The sequence below is a fragment of the Ceratotherium simum genome, chromosome X, assembly GCF_057802395.1.
Source record: "Ceratotherium simum simum isolate JZ-2026a chromosome X, ASM5780239v1, whole genome shotgun sequence".
Classification (NCBI taxonomy): Eukaryota; Metazoa; Chordata; class Mammalia; order Perissodactyla; family Rhinocerotidae; genus Ceratotherium; species Ceratotherium simum.
This window is the reverse complement of record NC_141940.1, coordinates 104,903,177-104,930,198: the sequence shown is the minus strand read 5'-3', so window position 1 is coordinate 104,930,198 and position 27,022 is coordinate 104,903,177. Positions and strand designations below refer to the sequence as shown.

Here is a 27,022-nt window from a genome sequence, read left to right as displayed (position 1 = left end):
GCGTAGGAGAAAAGAGTCCAAGACTGAGAAAGCTCTTTTTCATTTTTTATTAAATAATTGATGCCTTTGAGAAGGCTTCAGAAGCTACACTTTTGGAAGTCCTTAGGAACAAAGACACATTATTTCCTGGACCTGGCATATATTTCTGAGTAAAACAAGTGAAACATCCTACATCCTAACAAACTGCCTTGAATCAAATAATTCCCTGACAGAAATGAGGCAAAATTTCAATCACGAATTTTACCTTTGCAAGAAAATTCCTAAGAAAGAAGTTAATTTGGCAGTGGCAAGGCAAAAAATTCTGCAGCATCAACACTGAAGATATAAAGGTATTAAATGTAATAAAATTGAAAGATGTGCATCCTTTTTCTTTAGTAGTATTTTATTTCATTAATGAAAACTCATCAACCCAACCGTACTAAAATTATTGTAAGTTATACCAAAAGTTTTGTGAAATATGAATGTGATAATGTAGAAGGGATTATAAATTTTGTATTCTGTGATATTTTACAATTGATTTTTCTTCATTGATATAGAAACAAGTACTGAAATCTCAAAGTTATTCCAGATAGTAATACTATAAATACAATAATGTGTTGTATTTAGAAAACCGGACTCAAAATTACAGCACATGAGCATGATCTTCGTTTAGAAAAATTAGTAGTATGTTGCACAGTTTAACAGTTGGCCTTCTAAAGAAATGCATTTAGTTCCTATTCTTCCATGATAACCTCTGTGTTACCCTAATTCTTTGTGATCAAGTGTTCTCTGTTTTAATTTCCCTAACTGCAACTAATTTTGATTTCATTAAAAAAAAGATCAAATCCATCTCTGCAATAGACTATGGACGTCATCCTAGCTTGGTGCCATCCCAAAGTCATTTCTGTATCTACCCTTCCTGGTGGCCTGGGATATTCAACTGGAATCCGTTCGACTCTGTTTGCATTCATCAACACTCAATATATTGGGGAGATTTTCCACCTTTTTTCTTAAAAAAAAACGTAATATACCTAAATGATTGTGTAGTAAGACTCCATTAATTCAGGTCAATTGAGGAGAATGTGATTTGAATTTATTGTGAGGAGTTTGTTGTAGTTGTCTTGTTGTTGTATAATTCAACCATAGTGTTTTTAGTTGGAGTGATATCTAAAGTTAAGAGCTGTGGAATGGCTTTCTTTCAGAGTCTTCCTGTTTAGTAGGTAACAAGGTAGTTGAATGCAAAGGGGGACCTGTCATAAGGTTGAAAAAGTTTGCTGTTCTTAGTAAGATGAACAGTCTCTGAAATCTTGTTTATAATCTCTAAAGGCATATTAAATTTAATAGGAAAAAACATACCATAAATAATCTTCCTATTTTCATGACTCAAATAATTATTTTTCTGACTTGAACTTGTGAAAAAAGTCCAAACAGAATAATATCATATGGGAAACTTACATAAACTTATGCTATTTTACCCAGAAATCTTAAGAATCACCAATACACCTGTCTAACTACTGGTGTCTTATTCAAAATGAACCATTAAACAGTCCATAGAAAGTGGTTTTTCCAGATAGTATGTAAATGGATACCAGGAGAAACCAGATACTATTTAAATGGATACCAGGTTTAAATATTTAACTTTTCTATGTCTTTTGTCTTATTATTCAGTTTACATTTTGACTTTTAAAAATGTTAGGAGTGCATTGAAATTATACATTTTAGGTTTCAATAGTTGAATCATAGGTGGCCAACTATTAAAAATATGTTCCTATTGTGAGAATTTGTATAGTGACAGAAATAATACAAGTAAATGGAAGCATTAGATTATAACCTTTAATTAAACAAGCACTTCTTGTAATTGTAAGTGTCTTGGGGCTAATGTACATGACTACTACATTTGTTTCCACCACGATTTTATACCTGTCTGAAAAGATATGCCATGTGTCACAGGTATTGAGTTAAAATAGTTCAGTGTGATTATAGCTAATTAAATCACACATAATCACAAAACTCTATTCGAGTACTATCTGGTACAAAACTAAAGCATACAAAAAGGAGTAAAATTTATTGTAAAGGGTCAGATAGTGCTGCCCTTGATTTTCCCAGGTAACTCTAATCATTGTCAACTGAACTTCTAGATATTAATTAATGTGACAGAATAATCAAGCCCTGTATCACCTTACTTTGACTAATTATATATTTATATGTGTTTTAAGCTCTTTCCATTCAATTTTAAAGGGTGTCTGAAGCTTATGAAGTCCCTCAGAAGCTTAAGGATAAGGCCGATATAGATTTGGTTGTAATTTTTAATAAACTATTTATTTCATTGAATTCAGTGCCCCTTAAGATATGTATTCTGGGTTTCTGAGCACTTGAAAAAAAACATGTATTTAAAAATTAAAATCGTTCACGTTCATAGGATCATAAGAATGCTATTACTCTGGTGATAATGAGGTCCAATGGATCTGAAATTGCATTTTTCACATTATGCTGATGATGTCTTGTGCATTAGTGTTGTCATTTGTGTAGACAAAGGTGCCTCATGGTCACTTGAACAAATTTGAGCTTTACATGGGTAAGAGTTTTAGGTGTAGAAAGGAATCATATCATTTTTCAGCCTTTTGCAAACGTTTATCGTGATGCAGTATTGAATGTATATACAAGGCACTAATGATTTCACGATAGTCAATCCCATGCCACAAGTATTTGCCTGCTACATGATGCCCATTTTTAATGATAGCACCAGCAAGATACCTAAACCTTCCCGAATAACCCCAAATACCAATAATGGGATTGTATGTGAATACAATTGTTTTGTAAAACTGTTTGTTAGATCTACTAAAGCTGAACATCTACAACCTATCCTTTCCCCTCCTAGGTACATATCCAACAGAAATGTACAAGACATGTACAAGAATGTTCATGCAGCACTATTGGTAGTGGCCTCAAATTAAAAACTACCTAAAGGTTCATCAACAGTAGAAGGAATAAATAAACTGTGGTATAGTCACCTAATGGAATAATTTACATCAATAAAAATAAATTAACTCACAATAATATGAGTGAATCTCATAAATAGAATATTATGTGAAAAACATCAGACTAAAAGAGTACATAATATATGATTTCATTTATCTAAATTTTAAAAAGAGTAAAATTAATCAATGTTGTTAGAAATCAGGATAGTGGTTACCTTTGCCTTGGGGAGAAGTGACGGCAAGGGAGCATGAAGAAGCCTTCTGGGATGTTGATATAATGTTCTATTTCTTAATCTGGTTGATGGTTACATGGGTATGTTCAGTTTGTGATGATTCATCAAGATATATACTTACTATTTGTGCATTTTTCTGTATATATGTACATATATACAGAATAAGAAATTTAAATTCTTGAAAAGTTCTGAGGTTAAATATGGTAAATTGAGCCCAAGTGTTTATCTGTGCTTATATTAGTTTCCTAGGGCTACTGTGACAAATTACCACAAACTGAGTGGCTTAAAACAATAGAAATTTACTCTCTCATGGTGCAGAGAGCCAGAAGTCTCACATAAAAGTGTTGGAAGGGTTGTTTTCTTTTGGAGGATCTAAGGGAGAATCTGCTCCATGTGTCTCTCCCAGCTTCTGGTGGCTGCTGGCAATTGTTACTGTTCTTTGACTTGTAGACATATCACTCCAATCTCTGCTTCCTTCTTCACATGATTCTTTTTCCCTGTATGTCTTCCCTATGTCTCTGATAAGTACACTGGCCATTGGTTTTAGGGCCCACCTGGGTGATTGAGATTTTTAAATTAATGACATCTGCAAAGACTCTTTTTCCGAATAAGGTAACATTCACAGGTTCTTGGTGGACATATCTTTTGGGGGACCACCATTCAATCAACTACAGTGTTCCTTCCCAAAACTCCACAGAAATCATAGTAACATAAATATAAAAATATTACATAGATAAGAAAATATGAGAAGAGCAGAAAACACAAGAGATATTTTCAAGATCTTGGAAGATGGAAAGTGAGTATTGGTTGATTTAGCAGAGTACAGGAAATTAAAATTGGGTGCCAATAAGAAACAATTCCAAGCAGGCTCCGGATTTGGAGATAACCAAGTACTTCTGGATGCAGGGGTAAGGAGTGGGGCTGAAAATAGCAAGTTTGGTTGAAAGTCTATATAAGGAAGTTAAAGCCTCAGATAGCCTCCCTCACCCTGGACATCCAAGTGACTAATCATCCCATACCTAGACAGAAAGAAAATGAACAATAAATATAAAAGAGAAGAATCAAAGTGGCTCTGGACTTGTGGACATGAGGAATTGCTGAGGGAGGGGGTGAAGCACTGTACTGAAGCAAAGGGACTAAGAAACAGTCTATATTTTGAATGGTGCAGACTCCCTCCTACCACCACTTTATGCTCATCTACCAGGACACTGGCAGTTGGGCTGCTTCCCTAGTCAGGAGATTGGAGAGTTTTCTCTGGGGAAAAGTCTGCAGTCCAAGAGAAAAGACCTGCCTTTGGCAGTGCTGTCCAAAGGAAAGGACAAATACTTCCCTGATCGCGTACACTGAAGTCCAATTTTCAATCACCCTACCGTACACATAGAGCTTTCATTCAGTTTTTCAATACTTCACTTTTACATAGCAATGGTCAGCCAAGAGTTACAAGATATTTGAGGAAAGCTCACAATATAAAAGACAGAGATTTTTTTTTAAAAGATGCGTACAGATAAAAAGAACTACGAGGAAGCAATGGCTGTTCAGGGAGATGAGAAATTCAAAAAATTATAATGAATATTCTCAAATACATTAAAGAAGCAATTTATAGCATCCAGGATGCTATAAAAATGGACATTCAGGGAACTCATAAGAACTCTTGAGAGATTAAAATATTATAGCACAAATCTCCAAGAATGTAAAACAAATTATCAAAGAGATGAGAAGAGTTTTTTCAAAAAAGGATCAATACAGGAGGTCTAATTGGAATTTTAAAGAGCTGGAAGAAATGGAGAAAAAATAGAGAAGAGGAAATTATCAAATAAGTAATGCAAGAAAGTTTTCCTTAATTGATGAAGTTGTTTTCCGTATTTAAAGTGTTCAACGGGTGACCAGCAAAAGGAATTCAAGATGATTCATGTCAAGGCATATCAGCCAGAAATTTTAGGACAGCAAGAGTAAAGATTCTAAAGACTTTCCAAAAGGGGGTAGAGGAAGGTCATATACAATGTCCCAGGAATCAGAATAGCACCGGACTTCTCAAGAGTGATATTTGAAGCCAGAAGTCAACAAAGGAATTACTAATTGCTTTCCTCATACAATTCTATATCCAGCCAATCAATCACCTAACCTGCAAGAACAGATATATAGAATTTTTCAGAACTACAAGGTCTCAAAAATATATCTATGATACACCCTTTCACAAGAAGGTCTTGGAGGGTATATTTTACCAAAATGAGTGAGTAAACCAACAAAGAAGGATTGAGAATCAGAAAGCAAGGTACACATTGATTAGAGAGAGAGAACAGAGAAAACCTCTTGAGAGAAATATATGGCTTAGAGGTAATAAAGAAAACAGAAAAATGAAAATATAGGAGAAAATAATTTTCAGTGAAAGAAGCCAATAGGAAGTTTAGATAATATACATATAAATGGAACACCTCCAGAAAGACAAACCATTCAAGGTCTCCGAACACCTGCTGTATGTTTATGCCTTTCCTGTTTCTTCAATTGATATGCCCTTTGTCCATCCTCATTGTTTATATATTAGTCCTTAAAAGACTCAATTCAAATGTAATCTCTCCCAAAATGTAGGAGAAATCTATATGTCCTTGGTTAAGGAAAGCTTTCTTAACATAGACACAAAATACAGCCATAAAAATGAAAGTAAAATCTGACCACATTATAATTCTAAACTCTTGTAAAGCAAAAAATATCATAAAGGAGGTTAGGAGGTAAGTAACAGAGTGGAAAATTGTATCTCCAATGGGTACCACAATAAAGAATTGGTATATAAAGTCTATAAAGAATTCCAAGTCAATAAGAGAGATATAAAATATAATAAAATAAATTCATGCAAAAAATGGTCAAAGTTATAGCATGTAATTCACAGATGAGAAAATCCAAATATGAGAGGATGGTCAACTTCACTTTTATTATTGAAAAACAAATTAAAATGAGTTACTATTTTTACCAATCATATTAATTTAAAAAATGTAATTAGGGGGGCCAGCCTGATGGCGTAGTGCTTAAGAGTGCATGCTCCGCTTCGTGGCCCCAGGGTTTGCAGATTCGGATCTCGGGCGTGGACCTATGCACCACTTATTAAGCCATGCTGTGGCAACATCCCATATATAAAATAGAGGAAGATGGGCATAGATGTTGGCTCAAGGCCAATCTTCCTCAGCAAAAAGAGGAGGATTGGCAACAGGGGTTAGCTCAGTGCTAATCTTCCTCACCAAAAAAAAAAAAAATGTAATTAGTCAATCTGTTTTTCAAGTGTTAGGAAAGATGTGGAAAAAAATTTTACTCTCAGATGCTGCTAGTGGAAGTATAAATTGGTGCAACCATTTTGGGGAACTATTTCGCAATAGCCAATAAAATTGAAAAACTGTATGTCTTATTAGTAGGATGAATATATAATTTATTGTTTAATTTGGGACACCTTTGAAAATGAAATGTGGTACTACTGAAATTGACGCTAAAACAAATGTATAAACTGGGATTATCTCAGACCATCTGGTTATAATGTCACCCTATGTACGACCCACTTTGTGTATAGACCCTAGATAATCTCTTGCCCATGTGTGCTGTGTGTGTGTAAAAGTACTCTTTGCTGCATAGTTTATAACAGCAAAAAATTAGGAACAGTCTGTCAAAAGGGAGCTCCATAATTAAAATGTATAATACAGAATACTAAACAGCAAGGGAAAGAGATGAACTATATTTTTCTATATAATCAGTATCAATGGATATCCAGAACATAAACTTCAGATGTGAATAGAAAATCCCAGAATGTTATACACAAATATATATCTATTTATATAATGTTAATTGATATAAGTGCAATTATAAGAATGGAATGGAAGAATACACCCCAAAATTATAATAGTGGTGGCTTCTGGCAATTGGGAAGGGTGTCCTGGTCATGGTTTTTAAGGGGAATTAAGCTATATTAGTAATGTCTTATTTTTTAAAAAATAATTTAAAGCATATATGACAGATATTAAAGTTGATAGATCTGCATTGGGAGGAGGTATAGATATATATTTTAAGAAATATTATTCTTTGTAGTTTTAGTGACTTTTATTTCTCAAAATAAAAACAAAATGATACTTCTTCCACAAAGCCTTCCTTGATCTCTTTAAGCCAGACATTATCTCTGTCACTCCTCTTTGTGCCTCTAACACTCTATAGCTCTCTTATAAGAGTTAGGTTATTCTGCTTTTTGGGTTTGTCTCTTCCATTAAATTGAAAAATTCCTAATTGAGAGAATGGTATCTTGTTCCTTTTTTATCCCTCCATAACACCTAGCCGGGTATCTGATACACGGTAAACACCCAATAAGACTTTATTAAATGAAATACAGAAAGAATAGGAATAGTTTACATAGAAACATTTGCTCTTTTTAGGCGACCCTAGAAAAAAATTTTTTCAGCTTTTTCATACTTTCTTTACATAATGGACCTATGTTTAGTGCCAACTTCTATTGACATACTTTTGGAATGAATCTCTAATAAAAGTGAAAATACAGTGTTTTATGTTTATATGTTCCTTAGCATGTTGAAGATGCTCCAGACTAATTGCCAAAGCAAACCTAGGCTAGCATGGTGATTAAAAGGACCTACTTCCGTTTCTCCTCTCATCAATATCTATTCTTTGTTCTGATGCTGAGTTCTAGACTGTTGAGTAAAATGTTGCGTTTTTCTTGGTTCCTCCTTTGTGTCACTTGGGCTCTATTTGCCACTTTAGTAATGTTAACTTCTGCCTGTCAACACCGATTAACAATTTTTGAACATCCCCTGGATCCACAGCAGAATTTCAGTTACCTGCTGCTCATTTCGAGTCTAGTTGTTAAGCAATGCTTGAATACAATATGGCATTTGCTTTGCATTTTTTTATTTCAAGCTTCATGGTTTCAGTTTTCCACTCTCATGAATAAAACATATGCTTTTATTTTTTTCAAAGTTATGAGAGTTTGTTCTGTTGAACAATGTCCAACTCCCAAATTAATACTTTGGAAAATACATATGGTGGATATATAAGTACATATCTGAATTCACTTGGCTCCACTGTGGATGTATTAAATGTGCTTTGCCGAGGTATCTTTTATCAAAAGAACTGTTAGTAAGTGAGGATCTCAAGTGCGCTTGCTCATACATACATAAGATGCCATATTCAGGTTTTAATACTAGCTTTTAAAATGACTTCTTTGCCCGCTGTTTATACTAAAAGGATGCCTTTATTCTTGAAAGTGAAATACGTTTTTTCAGAATACTTTTCTTAATTTTTTTAGATTCTTTTTTTTTGTTTCCAGTTTTCTCTGCTGTTTCAGACTTAGGACCAGACATGCCCAGCTGCAACTGGCCCCTTCAACCATTATCTGGCTTTCTTTGAAACAAAACTTTACATGGAGTGTGTTTTCTTAGCCTGACCCCTGTGATTGCTGGACTCTGTGCACTATGTGATGTCTTGCAATTAGATCTGACTAGTTGTCCTGACACTTTGCAAGTGTTGTTTTCAGGTACCCTTTTACACATACACACAAAAGATGCGCTGATGATAGCGCTGACTTTTCAGGGGGATCTTCTCATCATAATTAGCATTAAAAAAATCCCAGAGTTGAAATATACAATCCCTGTGTTGCTTTGATGCTTCTGTAGTTAAGAAGGGCAGGAACAGCCTCGGGGAACACTTGCTGACTTGGCAGCATGAAGCAAGTCACACGCCCCTCCAGATGAGCAGCAAAGCAAGCTGATTTCGTTATTTTTCCCCCATCATACCACGTGGACTGGCTGGTCAGTTACTTGCTCGTGTTGTCACAGCTGACCCTTAAAGACAATTCATCTGGCTAAAATTCAAATACCTTATACCCAGAGTTTGAGATATGCATCTAAAGTGGCCAGGGTTTTAAGGCAGGAGCTATATTATAGGCGCCTGGCATTTTGCAGGCTCTTATGAGCACACTGTTCGGCATTCAGGTATCAGAACGGTTTTAGAAATCCTGCTCTGCCCCTGGCATGTTTTTGGCCCTCTCTAGATCTCTAGTCCAGCTGTTCAGTGAAAAGAAATGAAGCTGAAGAGGCATCAGTGTGACTACAGCTGGTGCTATGGAGGTTGGCGTTACGCTACCAGATAACACATGCATTATTTTTACTCATGTGGAAGGCTGCCTTGCTGTGTATTTCTAAGGCTGTCAGAAAGATTGATTCCTGAAATATTTTGAAAAAATGCTAAGTACTAGCTACTTTGGGTATTTACCCAGGGGCATTGCAGCTGCCTGGTGTTGCTATGTGGCAGCTGAGCAGTAATCGCTGCTATTTCTCTGATTTGTTTGTGTCTTTGTCAGCATCTGAGAGGAGGGAGGTTCAAGTCCAGAGTGAGGCCCTCACTCCCCAGTGATCTCATCCAGCCCATGGCTTTAAATACTCTGAGATGCTAATGACTCCAAAATTTATATCTCTGGCCCTGATGTCATCCCTGCATCGTAGACTCATATATCCAGCTGCCTACTAAATAGCTCAGATTTGATGTCTAAGAGGTATCTCAAACTTGAAATGAACAAAATCAAACTCCTGATCTGTCTACCTATATGCACCCCCCCACTGCTCCTCCCACCATCTTCCCACAGCAGTAAATGGCAACTCTTTTCTTGTGGATGCTCCTCCCTTTACCTCGTGTCTCACACCGCATGAAAGCACCTTGAAAGCAGATGCAGTACACGGACACTTCTCTGCCACTGCTGCTGCCGCCTTAATCCAAGCTGACAACAAATCTCATCTGGACTATTGTAATTGCTTCCTAACATATCAACCTGCTTCCCAACAGTGTATTTTCCCACAGCAGCAAAAGTGAATCCTAAAACACAAATTAGATCATGTTATTCTCTGCTAAGAAATCACCAATGACTTTCAATCTAAAGGTCCAAATTAAACATGCAAAGCCATAAGTGATCTGGCTCTCTGATATTTCTCTAACTTCATATCCTTCTGCTCTTTCCTGAGCTCATTTCCTCAACTCATTCACCTGTATATACAATGGCCTTTTCACTGCTCCTCAGATATTCCAGGCACAGTCCCACCTAAGTGTTTTTGAACTTGCTCTTCTCCTTGCCTGGAAGGCTCTTCTCTTTGGTATTTGCATGGCCTGTTTCCTGATTTCCTTTACGTTTTCACTCAAATGTCTTCTTATTAATAAGATCTTCCCTCATCAGGCTGTATAAAATGTAGCACTGCTCTCAATGGTCTCTTACCTTGCTATATTTTCTTAATGACCTCTATGCTTTTTCCCCCTGCATGCAGGCTCTGTTTTATTCACTGCCAATTCTCCAGCACTAAGAGCAGTGCCTGGTGCAAAGAGATTTTCAATGAGCATTTGTGGAAAGCATACCCACCTCACTCTTCTTTCTATCTCTGTCTCCACCAGCTGTAAAATGATACTTAGAATACCTAGTTCTTTTTTTATTTTCATGAGAATAGCTCTGCAATATCTTTAGCTCTTCAGTAGAAAAGGCAGTAAAATCCAAGACCTCATGGAGCTCATTTCTTCATCTTTGACTTGACTAGTCCATGAAACCCGTGCTTCTGGAAACTGGGGTTGTGAAAAGCAGGTCTTGCTAATCTTGCATTCCTTGGAAGGTCTAGCACTTAGTGCCATAGTGATAGTGCCTGGATAACAAAGATTTTTCCAATTATCTAAAATCATTATAAAGAAGATTCCTGGATCTTGGGGAGAAACTTGCAAGTTCACAAACACATTAGTGTTAACAATTTCTTAGACGTGCCATTTGCTTCCATTCATTTCTCAAATAACTGAAATGTCTGCAACTCATCTTCTGTGTCTACCACAAACAACTCACCTTTCTTGTTCCTCCTGTCTTTTTGTTTTAAAGAGAAAGAAGTAAGAAATCTTACTCTTCTTTTGTCTTAACACCCTGTCCTAACATTTCCAACATTCTGCTTTATGATTTAGTTAGATTTCAGAAGTGAGAGGGGTAGTTTTGTTCTGTATTGCCAGTAAGTTTGCTAGTTCTTTGGGGAGCAGGAACCAAGAAATTCAATATCCATGTTTGTTATAACACTCAGCAAAAGCTTTGCCTGTGGTACACAATCAATGATATCTATCAGTTTGGGTTTTAGCCTTTTTCAAATATCCTTGACATTATGATTACCTGTCCTTTTAATTAGAAATACAAACCTAATTCGTGATTGTTTTTTAAGAGGACAAGCTACTACACTTCTCTGATGGTATTGGACCAGAGATCAACTAAGGCACAGATTTCCAATTGCTGTCCAGTGGCACACGGTTGTACCCCAAATGGATTTTAGGTGTGCTAAGACAATGACTCCTCTAAGTTCTCAGGGACAGCTGGACCCCCTAGACCAATCACTTCTGACCACAAGATTGTTTAAACCAGAGTGCCCTACAAATATAATTTCCAAATGTGTCATGGTATGAGAAATGTTGAGAGTAACTCTAGTCCAGCACAGCCTAATAGAACATTCTGCAATAATAGAAATGTCCCAGATCTGCTTGTCCCATAAGGTAACCACAAGACACATGTGCTTATTGAGTTCTTAAAATAAGGCTGGTGCAACTGACGCTAGTAGCTACCATATAGGACGGTGCAGCTCAAGTTTAAATTCTGAACTATATAATCTATTAGGTACCATAGATGAACAATAAGCACAATTTAGCAATTTATGAGGCTCAACAAATATTAATTTGAAGTGTAAACAACCCATAGTAGGACCAGCAAGCAAAAATTAAATTAATAGAGCACTAACTTGAGAATACAGGCATCAAAGCAGACATAATCTTTTAATGTGGCTAACATAGTTGGATATTTGCTGGCTGACTCTAGTTGTGTTCTCTTCCTCTCTTGTTTTCTTTTTGTTTGATGATGTGGCAAATGACAGTGCTGTTGCCTGAAAGGGACTTCAAAGTCACACCTGCAGGCCTCCCCTTATTGAGTTCAGGTGAATTGTGGCATCTACATTGTTCTTCTAATGCGGCCTAGAGCAATCTAATAATTTGCCTTTGGGTCCTACAGACCATGCGGTGTTTACCACCCACCTCTCCATCTTAAATGCTCTGACAGTCATTGATGAGGTCAGTGCTCTGTGTTTAGCAATGCTTTTATGCTAGGTTAATCAGTATGGAATTAGCTACTGCTTGCAGCCATTGTCTTTGAAGCATTGTTTAATCCAAGCAAGAGCATTCTGGAGTATGTAGATTTGTGAATCAAAATTCACAACCTAATTCCAATTTACAATGAGGAAAAACAGGTTAGACAACCTATTGTTTATTTATACATTAATCCTAGGAGATAACTAATATCTTGCCTTTACCTCATGATTCCTATAGTTGTTAATCCTTTCAATAAAATGTTTTTGGAGATGCCTATTTGCCCATATTTCTCAAGATAACTCTGATCCAGTGTGTCCCACTGCCTCATTAACCTCTATACTTACATGATATATCAAGTCCAGCTCTGTTTCTTTATTCATGCTGCTCCCTCTTTTTGGAATGACCCATCCCTCCTTTCTTCTCAGGTACATGTTAGCCTTGCTTCTGGAGGCATCCAAATCCCTAATACTACTGTTAATGCACACTACCATTTATGGAGCACATTTTCTGTGGTAGGCATAATATCAGCTACCCTTAAGAGGTAGCTCATTTAAACTTCAAAACAAGCCTTTAAAAGAGTGATTCTTTTCAAGAAATGTACTCTATATCTACTTTACAGATGAAGAAACTGAGTTTAAAACATATGAAGCAATTTGCATAAAACAATTTTGTAATGAAGCAGAGCCAAAATTTGAACCTAGGACTTCGTAACTCTAAAGACTTTGATTTTTCCATTGCAGATAGAGGGCACAAAGAGGTCTATTAAAGGATTCCAATAAAGGGGTCTATTAACTATTAACCTTGTACTCACTTGGAGCACCCTTTACAGCTTTATGACTTCCTTGCTTGGCTTCTTGATTTCCAAATCTTGTTTTCATTGTGCTGTCACCTTACTTCCTACCTCATGGTGCATTCCCATACCAACAGAAAACAAATTATTTGTCAAGTGTGTGGGAGAGAGCTTGGTGGACAGGGAAAGTCTCAGTCCTTCCTAGATGAGCTGGTTCAGGTACAATTATCTACTGCACCTATTACATGTACCTCATCCATGAATCTCAATTCAATTAATATCCTATCTCTTCTGTCCTTTAACTTAGAACTGCAAAATCATCGATAGCCAGGACTACATAGCTCACTTTATTATCAAATAGTGTCTTTCATTTGTAGGTGAATTATTGGTCGTGTCTCTTCAATGAGAGTGTAAATTACTTGTATGTGGGTATCTTGTCTTGTTCTTATTTGGCCTTGCCCCATGGCACCAGCCCAAATACTAGGCGAATCACTGGAAGTTCTTACATATTGTCAATTGCGTGATTAATTGTCTTCATCTTTACATTATAAGTGGATGTTACATTATAAGAGAAGTCAAAAAATGAAAAGTTCTTCCCCAGAGATGAGTAACGTTAGCTGAATATACTAACTTGTGGTCATAAACCACTTAAAGAAAGATGACATATTTCTCATATAATTATACAAATAGCTGGTACTTAATATTTTTCAAAGAATATTAACAGTTATTTTCTGAATTCATGTAGTTTATTTTCTAGATGAGTAAATTTTCTAAAGCAACTGAAGCTTATCTCATTAGCCATCAAAATACGTTTGTTAATGGCAGGTTTTTAATGCAAATCCTTAGAAAAAAGGAGCATACAATTACTGCCTTTTAAAATAGAATGCATGAAATACAGTTAAATCTTTCTTTGACTAGTCATTCTGTAAAAATTTTTTGAGCATTCATAATGTTCTACCTGTTATGGAAAACACTAAAAACATTAGAGACATGAAGGTTAAAAATTTTCTTTTAAAAAACCATCAAAATCCCTATTCTCAGTGAAGTTATAGTCTCAAGGGGAAGTCAGATGTATAGAAGGAAAAGTTACAACCCAGCCTCTTAAAGCCTGGACAGAAGTAAGACATTTGTGTTTGGGGGCCCCATCAAGAGTCAGGAAAGTTTAGCCTAAGAATTGATGTCTGTGGTAGTTATGGAAAGTGAATTAGGATTTAAGAAGGAGTGATATGGCATTCCGGAAGGAGCAAAGGAGGCACATTTCAAATGAATCCAAAAGAATGGTGAATTGGGGAAATGGTAGAATGTTCAGTGTGCTTGATGCAGAGCAGCCTGAGACTAGTTCCAGACTTGAAAGGAGCATTAAAAAATTCACTTTGGATCATTTTACTTCCCTGCTTACAAACCTCCATTGATCCAATATCAGTTACTGAATAGAAGTCTTAGCTTGCTAAAATATAAGAAATGTAAGCCAGCTCAGCCCAGATGAGCAAAACCACATGTTTGACCTGTAGTTGACCACAGATGCATGAGTGAGCTGAGCAAAGATCATTCAAGCCTGGGCTGGATCAGCTGAGCCTCCCAGCTGTCTTGTAGACTAATGAATAATAATAAATGGCCACTATTTTAAGCTACTAAGATTAAGGGTAATTTGCAACTCAGTAATATTTAACTGATAAACCGTATTAGTGTTTTTCAATTCATTTTTCCTAAAGTAAAATGCTTTTGCTATATTTATTATAAACAAAGAAATGTGAAGATGTAATAGAAACAAATTTTGCTGAGCAAATAGAGCTGCGGTATTGCTTTGAGCTGGCATAGATGCAATTCAATTTAATTTCATTTCTTGTTATAAACTTGGCTTGAAATTTATAATTTATGCTACACTATATAGACATATATAGATGTATGCACATATTTATGCTATATATAACACTCAAAAATTTACCAAATCCTAAAGTTTTTATATCCATGACATTTGTTAAAAATATTTTTTTATTTTGGACAATTTCAAGCATAAAAGACACAAAAATAGACAGAATAACATAATGAAATTCAATGTACACATCGCTCAGCTTCAATCATTATGAACATTTTGTGTATATTATTGTTTGTAACAGGCTTTTGTTTTGGTATTTTTTTTCTTTTCTTTTGAGGATATGAATGGTGTGCAATGCAACTAAGAACAAATTTGCAGTTTGTTCTTGCATTGCTGAAAAGAAAATTCTTGAAATGACTAATCTCCATTTGTTGCCAAGTAACTCTTGGCTATGCGCTGATAGCAAAAGTAATATAACAGCATTCGCAGCATAATTAGATTTGAATAGCAAGCTTTATTTAAAGAGTGCCTGATCGGATTGCTCATAGGCATGCTCTTCTTTCTTGAGTTTGGTTTTATTTTTTGGTAGTAATCACGTTTTTAATGACTTGAGTTAGACTTTCATTTTATGAAACAATCGAAAACCGCCATAGGAACTCTTTAGTAAGCTTTTAGACATTGTCGAAACTGTTTCAAATCCTTTTAGGTAGGAGGTTATTATTTGTTAAATAATCATTTTTATGAAACGACTTCTGCAAAAAAGATAATTCCCAACAGTGTTACTTGGATGAATGCTAACAATTAATCTCAACAGGAAAAAGTGATGCTGATGTAGGCGAGTAAGTTATAGCTGCTCCATTTGTTGAATAAATGAATGAGTGGAAGTTTAGGGTTCTGTTTTTTCACTGTACCAGAACAGAGAAAACAAAATGTTTTTCTTTCGGTCTGCCTTCCAGATATATTTCTGGGGAAGGAAGTATGAAATGAAAGGAGGGATGGATGGGGGAAGGGAAGGAGAGGAGAAAAAAGAAAGAAAGGAAAGAAGGAAAGAAAGAAGAGAGAGAGGGAGAGTAAACGGAGAGTAAACAGAGAGAAGAGAAAGAAGGAAGGGAGGGAGAGAGAAGAAAGAAAAGGAGGCAGGCAGGGAGGGAGAGAGGTTAATTATTTGGAGGTATTTCTCTTTAATCAGTAATGCTGTTAAATATCACAGTCAGCCTGTAATTTAACACACAATATTTTTATTACTATTATATTGAAATTCCAGGGTTCCAACTCTATAGAAGTTAGCTTAGATTCATAGAATATCAAAGGAACCTGTGCGGGGCCGGCCCTGTGGCTTGGTGGTTAAGTGCGCGCGCTGCGATGCTGGTGGCCCGGGTACGGATCCCGGGTGCGCATCGAGGCGCCGCTTCTCCATTCATCCTGGGGCCGAGTCCCGCATGCAGCAACTAGAAGGATGTGCAGCTACGACATACAACTATCCACTGGGGCTTTGGGGGGAATAAATAAAAAAATCTTTAAAAAAAAACAAAAAAAAAACAAAGGAACCTGTGCTATCTTAGTGCAGCCTTCTCATTGACAGAGGTCAAGAAAGTTAAAGCAAATGCAAAAGTTGGATATATCAATATTTGACAAATCTACTATTATTGTCCCACAAGAAGCTGACCATCAATGAAGTTTAATTCACCTAGAAGAATGCCATGTAGTAATAGTAGAATTGATTGATTTATGTTTCCGCATTTTATGCAAAAATGATGTTATTTTTTACAGGATTTGGGTTGTTATAAAATATCACTCTAAAGGACATCTCTAATATTTTATACAATTACTACAAAAATTGAAAAGATTTTAGTTTATATTGATCAACCTTGAATTTCAATGGAGAACATGCTTAGTAAGAATCATTTTCTCTTTGGTAACACTTTTAATGGGATTTCTAGAATGCTTACTTTTTTTTTTTTGGTCCACTATCATAATGAGAGCTTCAAATTGTATGTCATCATCAAGTCCTGGTATCATTAAAGGGTTCTGCTTATGAAAGCCAATGACAGACATAATCCTCCCTTCCGATCTTAAAAAAACCAGTGTCAGACTTAATCAAATTCTACAGTAAAAGCTTCACTATCATCAAATACAGTTTAGTCCTAATGAAGTCCTTTAAATTCACACAGACTTTTCCATTTCTCTGTTTCCAAACTCTACCAAAATATTGTTTCCCCCCAGTCTGCCCCATATGATCAGAAACTCCAGGAAAAAGGAGGTGTCTAGTAGAAACTACATTAGAAATCACAAAGATTGAAAAACAGTCTGCAGAAATGGAAAGCATGCGATCATTAAAATCAGATGACGTGGGTTCCAATCTTGGCTGCTCTCTTCACTGGCTGTTCATTTTGGGAGAAGTTTCTAGATCTTTTCATTGTAGCAAACTGATGGTCAAATGAAATAATATAACTGCACACCCCAAAATATGACATGTTAATTTTTCCTGTACATATGCACATATGCTTATTTGCAATCTTATATTTATGTTCTTGTGTCTTAAAAGCATTAAATTTATGCTGAGAGTTCCAGCTAACATCATGTCAACTTAATAGTTTGTGAACGAAATTAAGTAGAGTGTGCTATGTTGACTTTTCATGATAAATTGAGATATTACATGGGCTACTTCGTTTTTAATCCCTGGCTAGCTCCCTTGAATACTTATTGTCACTTACCAAAAAAACTATGTTTAGGCTACCTTCTTTTGGTAAATATGTGTTCAGTGATTGCAAATAACTTCTATACTAACTGAAGTATAGTAGTATTAGGAAATTTTGCTATAATAATTCTGTAATATTTCAACAGCTAAATGTTTTATACTACCTTAGAATTATTTCTGCAGTTCTGGAATGCCTCTGCTATTCTGCATTAGATGGTTTATTCTATGTCTTTAGAGAAGAACGTCTTAATTTTTAGTTGTTTGGATGGCAGCAAGAGGCCTTGGTGGTGGTCATTCTTCCTATGCGAGTTTGGAAGGAGGAAGAGAAGGTTACTCATTCTTTATATGGACTCCCAATTACTTCTCATTTTGGCCTCCCATATCTCCCCTGCACCCTGTCACACCTGATTTTTCTGGGTACTAAGCCTACATAGAACTTCATACACCCTCATGGCTTCCCTCATGGCTGTGGTCCGTTATATGGTAGCCCAGACTGCAGCATCCTCCACCATTTCATCAATCCCCATGTTTCCAATAGCTTTCTGTCTACCAGAAAATTAAAGTCTCTCATTCAATTCAGGCTTTAAATAAAGGTAATAAAACCAATTTTAATATATGGTTATCATAGGGCAAGTTTTTTTCAACCTTAGCACCATTGATATCTGGGATCAGATAATTCTTATGGGGGGCTTTCCAGTGCATTGTAGGAAGTTAAGCAGCATCCCTTGTCAACTAGCACCCCACCACACCAGTTGTGAAAACCTCAGTTGAGAACCACTGTCAGAGAGCTATACCAGTGAGTAATTGTGCAACATTCTGTATCATGAAGAAAAAGCCAAGAAATGTAAATATCTTCTACATTGAAGTACAATATAAATAAACCAACCCAATATAATCTGAAAGGCCATTAAATTACATTACACTATACTATGGAAATATAATGTCTTACTGTGATATTCCAAGCCAAGCAGAGAATTAAAAATTTTCTCACTTTCAGTAGTAACATGGTGCCTTTTTTCTGTTCCACAATTTTCCTTTAAAAAGCATTTCCAAGTAGCCTGGGATTTATCATTATTATGTCTTGAAGACCTTTTATCTACGAATAGAAAAAGAAAAAAATGATATGCTATGATAATTTTGCTTACTTTCTCATTGCTAGGGAAGAAACGCTTTCCCTCACAGGACATATAATTTCTTAGAATTGACTATTGTCCCTAGAAGCTAATTGGTGGCCATTAATTTTTTCCTTGCCTGTCAACAGAAGTGAAAACAGTAGTTGGCATGCTCACCTACTTGATTATAGCTATTATATCAATCAGAATCCTTTTCCTAGGATTCATCATAATTTCTCCAGATAATTATGTATTGTTTCATTTTCCTCACCATTTTTTTTTGCTTTAGCCTTGACTACACACTAATTTATTTAAAATGGTTGAAGTCAATCATGCAATCAGTTAGAATTCATTCCCACAACATTTATGCAAAATCTACTGCAGCAATTGTTTTAAAAATAAAATTTAAAAATATGAAACCACTTTTATATATTCTGTCTACCCACGCGCTCTTTTGTTTGCCCTCCGTATTTTTCTCAGCTCATTTGGTTAGAGTCAGGGTGTAGTGGGTGACTGGGATTGGCCATGAGTCAGGGTGTGGCAAGCAGGGCTGCATATGATGGAAGCTGGAGCTTAAGAGGCAACTGTAGAAGGTGGCGAATGAATAGAGAACCTGAGCCCTAACATTAGCTCCATTGTAATTAAGTTTTCATATAATATTCTTGAGTGATTCTATTTTAAAAACAATTATTCAATAAATATAATCTTTTCATTGTTTATGTTACCTGGGAGGTTTGTCAAGATATTGGAAAGTGATTAAATATAAATTCCATCACTCTATATTAGAACAGTACTTCATAATAAATATTTTTTAAATACGAAAAAACTAATTAAACATGATGATATTAAATTTCCCAATTGAATATGTTCCACATACCATTGAAGCGAGGGAGTACTTGAGAATTATTCTTAATATCTTAGCTAAGCATGGCCCTGATTCTATTGGTCAAAAATAAGTTTAGGGGTATATATTTTTTTTATTATGAATGATATTAAAGCAAAAGATAGTAGAGGTTAGCCAAAGTTTATCTCATGATAAATGAATATGGCATTAGCCTGAAATATGAAACTTTTTAAACCATTTTCCCAGTCCTCTGGGGGACCAGCAGGGAAGATGAGTTGTGGATCAGCAGCTCAGTTTTTCAAAATATAAATCAATGATCAGTAGTAAAATTCTTAAGCCTCTATGGATAAAGGGAGGTGACTGAATTGATTTTTAAAAACTTATCTCTTGATTTCTGCTATCCCATAAAACTACCCCTGTTATACAGCCCCCCATATCATTAAATGGCACTGCCATTCATGCATTCATGCATCTGCTCAAGCCCATAACTGGGGATCCCCCTAAACTCCTAGATTTTCATTTACCTTCCACATCAAGTCTTTCAGTAAATTTTGTTAGTTCTACCTACAAAATAAATACTTAAAGGAAAACATCCTAACATTTCCACCCCCAGCACCAATGTACCTGTCAGTGAGCTGCTTCGATACCCTCTTTACTGGCCTACCTGCCTCCACTCTGACTTACTGTCCCCACACTAGCCCATCCTCCCAGACTTGAACACCAAGGTGCCAGACTGATAGTTCTGGCATATAAATGCCACCAGGGGCTCTCTCCAAAATTCTCCAGGACATTCTCATTATATTTAGAATAAAACCCAAGTCTTTTCCATGTGTCCTACTGGAATTGGCCCATGGCTGTCTCTGAACTCATCGCCACTCTTTCTTTATGTCAATATAGCTATAATGACCTGTGCTATCCTTCAAATGTGCCAAGTGCACACTCATCTCAGGGCCTCTGCACTGGCTCTTCCCTCTGCCTGCCATAATCTTCCTCCAGGTATTCACATGGCTGATTTCTTCCCTTCACACAGATCTGTTTCACATGATCTTCAGAGCAAACTTTCCTGACATTTCTCTCTAAAATAGTACCTCCATTGGTCTCTTTCTCTGTAGCTGCTTTATTTTTTCATAGTAATTATAACCACCTGATATTATATTGTGCATGTATTCATTTATGTGTATATTTTCCATCTCCCTCTCTGGAAGGCAAGTTACATGATAACAAGAATTTTGTCTGTTCTACTGACAAAATTGTTATACTCTCTAGTAACTAGAAAAGTACCTGGAAAGGGGAGATATTTTAAAAATATTTGTTGAATGAATGAATGAACATATTTCTTTTTTTGCATTTTAAGCAACACTTACCAAACTATTTGAATAAAATATTAAGTATCAAAACTAGCCAAATGACTTGATTTTCCTGAATACATGCATTTTGATAGACATATTAAGAGTTATGTCCTCCCGAGTGTTTTCTCTATCGCTTTGACATGACTCTTAGATCAAGGTAATCTTGTATATGGTGTTAGTTTGTTCATAAACTGCTCTCCCAGCACTTCTCTGCTCAATTGCTTTGCCACTCCTCTCTCTTTGAGGCTTCTAAGGCTCCATGACTCTGTTGTGAGTCACCATAATTGTTTGTAACAGAAAGGAGAAATTTTGCCAATCCCAGTGTATTAGAGATAAGTAGAAAATAAAGCACCTCTTTTCCCCCAAATGGCTTTACCTGGTACATGCTGATATATTCTCCTGTACATTCATTTTTTTCTCCCAAGGAACGTGAGATTGTGTCTACTTTCTATAGCTCTCACAAGCTCTGTGCTCCACTATTACAAATTAATGTTAAAACATTTCAGGCTGAAGAAAGCAGAACTGAAATCCCATTCTGAGTCATTGAAACTCTATGGGTAATCCACATTCCCTTGACTTGCTAGGAAAATAGGCAATTGTCCGTCAACTCCTTTAAGTTAAAAAAAATACATGCAGATAACAAAACAAACAAACAAACAAAAACCCATTGTAAAATGGAGCATGTTGGTGGGATGGCCACAAAGCATGTTTTATCGTCAGCTGTATAAACCTGTAAATATTGTTTTGTGACCAGATTTAGTTGATAGATTTAAATAGGGTTGTAGAGAAATTACCTCTGAGTATAGGACTCATCACAATGCATCCTATATATGCTCTCATCTCATACATTCTTATGTATGACTTCATGTCTTATTGATCTTTTTATTTCTAATATAGTGCTTACTATCTGTAGGTACTTCATAAGTGCTCTTGAAATTGAATTATGGAGTTATAATTATTTATCTAGATTGTAAACTCCATGAGGGTTAAAAGCTGAGTTTTGTTTACCTTTGAGTCCTTGACAATCCCAGTACATTGCTTGCATAGCTAAAAGTCTTCAAAATGTTTTTGTTGAATTGTGTTCTTGAAGGTAGATTGGTTCTCCTGCTATGGAAATAATGTAGGAAATATTAATTATTCTTAAATTCAGAATCTAAATGCCTTTTGAGCCCTTAGCTAAACATTCAGTTCATTATTTCACAAATAATAATATTTTTCTTATTGGGCTATGTAGAATGCTAAATGCTATTGTCCTAAACTTTGATGGATATCATTAGAACAGATTTATTTTCCATACACTATATCCAGACACTTAATCTGTTATCCTGTTTAATCCTCATACCAAGCCATAAGGGAAAACTATTTATTTCACATTTGTATATAAGGAGACTGAGACTCAGAGAGTTTAAATAACTTCTCCAATTTGTCAAATCAACAAGACAGAATCAGGAATTATTAGACCCATACCTCCCTGAAAGCTAAGTGTATGATCTTTCTTACTCTACCATCGTGCTTCTAAGAAACAAAGCAGAAAAAGTATTACTTAAAATACATTTTGAAAATTATCTATGATTTTGAAAGAACAAATTTTGTGGTAGCATGATTATAGGTATCCAAGAAGTATTGAGTATTCTCAATATATTGGAGAGATTAGTATTTGAGGGACTAAAATTAAATTTTAGAGGGTGACTGGTCAACAGAGAAATGTACACTCATCCTAAACATCTATCTCACATTTCTCTCTTCTTTAAGAATACTAGACAATTTCAAGAATACTGTTCTCATTACCCTGGTCTGTTCTCACTTTTGTTTCTGGAAGACGGGATCCTATTTTTCACTGTTCCATAACCCAAGTGTACGTGGAATGGGGAAAAAAGGGAGAGACTGCATCCCTTCATGATTAGTTAGGGAACCTTAACATAGGTAAAGAATCAATCCCATACACAACTTCATGTATACCGACTTCTAGATGTTTCTATAACTGGCAGCTGGTAAGCAAAACAAATGTCCTTAAAATTCGCCTTCTACTCTGCAGAACAGTTTTGTTGATTGGGACATATTAATAACTCTGTAAGAGAGGTCTGTTTTTATTTTAAATAACTGTATCAGTTTTAATGTTGTCAGTAGTGTGTTCTGAAGAATGAAATGAGAGCTTGGAATACTTTTGTTGGTGGATACGCAGAAGTATTTTAGTGAATAATTACCAAGAGAAACGTCTCTACTATAATCGTTTTGTGGTTTTATTTTTTTTGGTAGACAAAATATGATTAGGACTTAAAATCAACCTGTGCTTCATGTCATTACTGTCAGAATTTCTTTAGTTTTTCAATGATTTCAGTTTAGTGAGTGAGTGTGTATGTGTGTCTTTGTGTATGTGTGTGTGAGAGAGAGAATGGAGAGAGGGAGAAGGTGTCCCAAAAGGCAAGTTGTTTTCTTGACAATAAAATGTCAGTTGGTCTAGTCATGGTCTGGTGCTAATTACTTTGTTTTTTTATTGTAAGTAATTTGTTTAAATTTTCTTCCAATCCCACCTTCGCCCATGAAGAAAATAAAGAGGGCTTTGTGTTTGTGTGTGTGTGTTCATTTTGTTTGGTCATTACCGTTCTTGCATTTGTTTTCCAGTTCTGTCTTCTGTCAATTTGATTCAACTAATATTTATTAAACACTATAAAGTATCAGAAACATTAAAATAATGGATAATTCTACACGTATCTTTTCTTTTTGGCAGCAAAATTGCTCACCCTCAACTGGCTGTGGGGCTGAGCTACATTTTAGCTTTAATGGTCACCCTTTTTCACAGTCATTTTGCTAATGTGTCAAATTTGTAGTTCAGCTGTTGTGCTATCTGGTAGTTTCCATTCACTTTTTATCAAAGACAGGTAAATCATATGAGAAACAGGCCTAAGTGATACTCGTCATGGCATAATACCACAACATGACACTTAGAGATGTCTGCTCTGCTAGAGGTTATGGTTACTTAGTTGGATGTTTTTGCTCTCCTAACAAATTGTTCACGCTTTGAGAGGGAACATTGCACAGAGCTATAGTAGTTGCTTGACAGAATTTTCAAGGAGCAGGTAACAAAGAATTGGGAGGCAAAGATCTAGCAAGGACTCAAACTTGAATTTGCTCTGTTACTTTTGGCAAGCCAGTTGTTCTTTTTGTGCCTTGGATCTTTGATCTCTAAAACAAGGGAGTTGAATCAGCCCAGAATTTTTTATTTTTATTATTATTTTTAAACTTCTGATTACTGTGAGGCATAAGGGGAGAAGCCAGAGATATTCCAACCCCCCTATCACAATGCTTAGCACATTACAGTGTTCACTATACATCAGCTGAATTGAATTTATTTGGTTAAAACCTTGGGCGAAATATTGATGTATAAGACAAATAAAAGCAGAGCTACTTTTGTCAGAGAGGGGTGGGAAGTACAACAAGGCATGGAGTCAAGCCCTGTGGACCACCCCTTATCTCTATTTTCACTTCACCTGCCTGGTGGGGCACTGTGGAAATCATAGGGCTTTAGGCAACACAATTTTTTTTTTTTTAAAGATTTTATTTATTTATTTTTCCCCCAAAGCCCCAGTACATAGTTGTCTGTCATAGCTGCACATCCTTCTAGTTGCTGTATGTGGGACGCGGCCTCAGCATGGCTGGAGGAGTGGTGCCTCGGTGCGCACCTGGGATCCGAACCCGGGCCGCCGGCAGCGGAGCGCATGCACTTAACCGCTAAGCCACGGGGCCGGCCCTAGGCAACACAATTTTAAAATCAAAGAACTTGATAAGCATATAATTTTTTCTGGCTCTAGCACTCTGTGATTTCTCTGCTAACTTGGAGTTGTCACATGAGAGTAATATAAAAGGTCTTAAGAATGAACCTTATGCCACAGGGTGGGTGGTGGGTTTAGGTGGAGAACCACACAACCATTTTATATTTCTGAACCAATGTGCTGCATATGGATTCTATTATCTTTCTCTACAGATCTTTTCTTTTGCTATAAATTGGTGTAGGATGTGTTTGAACAGGGAACATTTCTCTCAGCTGCTTTCTATAACAAACTCTTGAATTGTCTACTCGTAACTACATAATCACAAGATTTTATAAACTGAATTAATTTACTGAATAAACTCATGATTTTGATACATAGTTACTTTTGAAATTCACTGAAATCATTTGATAAACAGAGTCTAATAAATGTGGGTTTTGACCTATTAATGATGAACTATTTTGCCAACATTTAGTGAGTAATCTGCTTATTTAGCTAGTAGGAGAATAAAAAGCTGTTAAGACTACTTTAGGCAAGAAATAAGAGTATTTAAGCTTAATCAAAGTCATGTCAGATCTTTGAGAATTTCAAAGCCATTGATCCCATTCTATTGCTCCAACTTTCCTTTCCCCTTCATGCCCATCCCTGTGTTAAGTATTAATGAAGATGGATGAATAATACATTCAATTGGTTAGGAACAAAAGCTACTGATCCTATGTGAGGTTGGTTTCCCAAATCAGGACTCTTAAAACTCATCTCTATTTTTCTGAGTCGGGGTGCATCATCCCCTTGCACTGAGTGTGTTTTCTGTTGAAGAAAAATGGGGGTGAGCTGCCGAAGGAGAATGAATTCTTGAATCCTCTGGTGATGAGGACATACGGCCAACTCCTGGCACTGCTGTCTAGATCAGCCTTCCAGTTACCAACCAAACTGGCAGGTCCTCCTGGCAAGGAAAAAGGAAAGCCCTCAAAGCAAAAACATTTAGTTCATCAACCCTTAATTGATCATTTCTTTACTTGTTACAGAGTGGAAGTTGCAGTGACAGATTTCAAGGGACCTGGGCAATTCAATCAGAGAGGGTGGGGAGGGAGGCTTAATGAAGGAGAACCGACTACTTGTCTAAAGTCCAAATAGTCCAGTTTAGCTGGGAATGAAGTAGGCAGTGGGAAACCTATCTTCAAGATGCTTGATAGTAAACTCTTAGATCTGCAGGCTGATAATCGATAAATTGATGAGAGCACAGAGCGGAAATGTATGGAAGCTTAAAAACCCAAGAGAGCATGTCATGCCAATTAGCAATAAATACTATAAAATGTAATGGATAATAGTAACAAGGGGTTTTGACTAAATGGGAAGTATCATTTAAAAATATTATCTTGGTGAATGCTTATAGGCATGTTTGAGTGTGCAGCTTGTACTCATTTAATGTCACATTGCTACCCCATTTATAGAATATGTGTGTAAGAAATACTTAATCTAATTATTAAGTTATGGGTTTTGAGGCAACGCGTGATCCAGGGTATGGAAATTAGAAATGGGGTTAAGAAGTTAGTGAAAACATTATGCCAAAAAAAATCGTTGAAATGCATGATACATATATCATGTGTAGTTTTGATTAACACGGAGAAAATGTAGGGACCCTTTAAAAAGGAAAATAAGGTAGACATCGAAAATATTTGGTGAAGGACAGTCACATGTTCTTAAGGACTGACCAACCCTGATTCTGTACTTCAACAGCCTTATGTGACTGTCAATTTGGAAGTGTTGTATTTGACTTGTACAATCTAATAGCTTTTCAGCTCGCCTAAAGGTACTACCTGCAATATATAAGTCATTACTTGGTAGAATGCTTTGACACACTACTCTGAGAATGAAAAATATTTGAGAAAACAAACTGTATTCTATCCTTCAGTCCATGCAGCATAACTATAAGTCTGTATCATTATTATTGTTTTTCAGCCCCTCTGACTGATAAGCCACCCAAGCTTTTGTATCCTATGGAAAGTAAACTGACGATTCAGGAGACTCAGCTGGGTGAGTAATTCCTTAATTTTAGTTAATACACATTTCTCAATACATTCTGACAGTTAATAAGCCTAGACTGTAACCTGATGTAAGACTCTGAACTGAGCCCATGTGTATTTCAAGGGAGCACAATCAGAAAATACCAGCCAACATGGCCCATTCCACGCCCAGTACTGCCTGCATTAGGATGAAGCTGGACATATGGATGTAAAAACTCATGTGTTATTTAGATGGTTATTGGGAAATGAGATGGACTGAAGGTTTTACTGATGGTATTATATTGTCATTTTATAAGGATTGGATTGGTTTTA

The 27,022-nt window shown here is 36.1% G+C and overlaps 1 protein-coding gene across 1 annotated transcript in view; it reads left to right on the top strand.

The window, feature by feature from the left end:
• The window catches only part of IL1RAPL1 (interleukin 1 receptor accessory protein like 1), a 671,544-nt gene that overhangs the window by 364,407 nt on the left and 280,115 nt on the right, over nt 1-27,022 (top strand). The window contains exon 5 of the mRNA XM_087427281.1: nt 26,646-26,720. Within this exon, the coding sequence (XP_087283407.1) occupies nt 26,646-26,720 (75 nt within the window). The remainder of the gene's footprint in view (nt 1-26,645; nt 26,721-27,022) is intronic.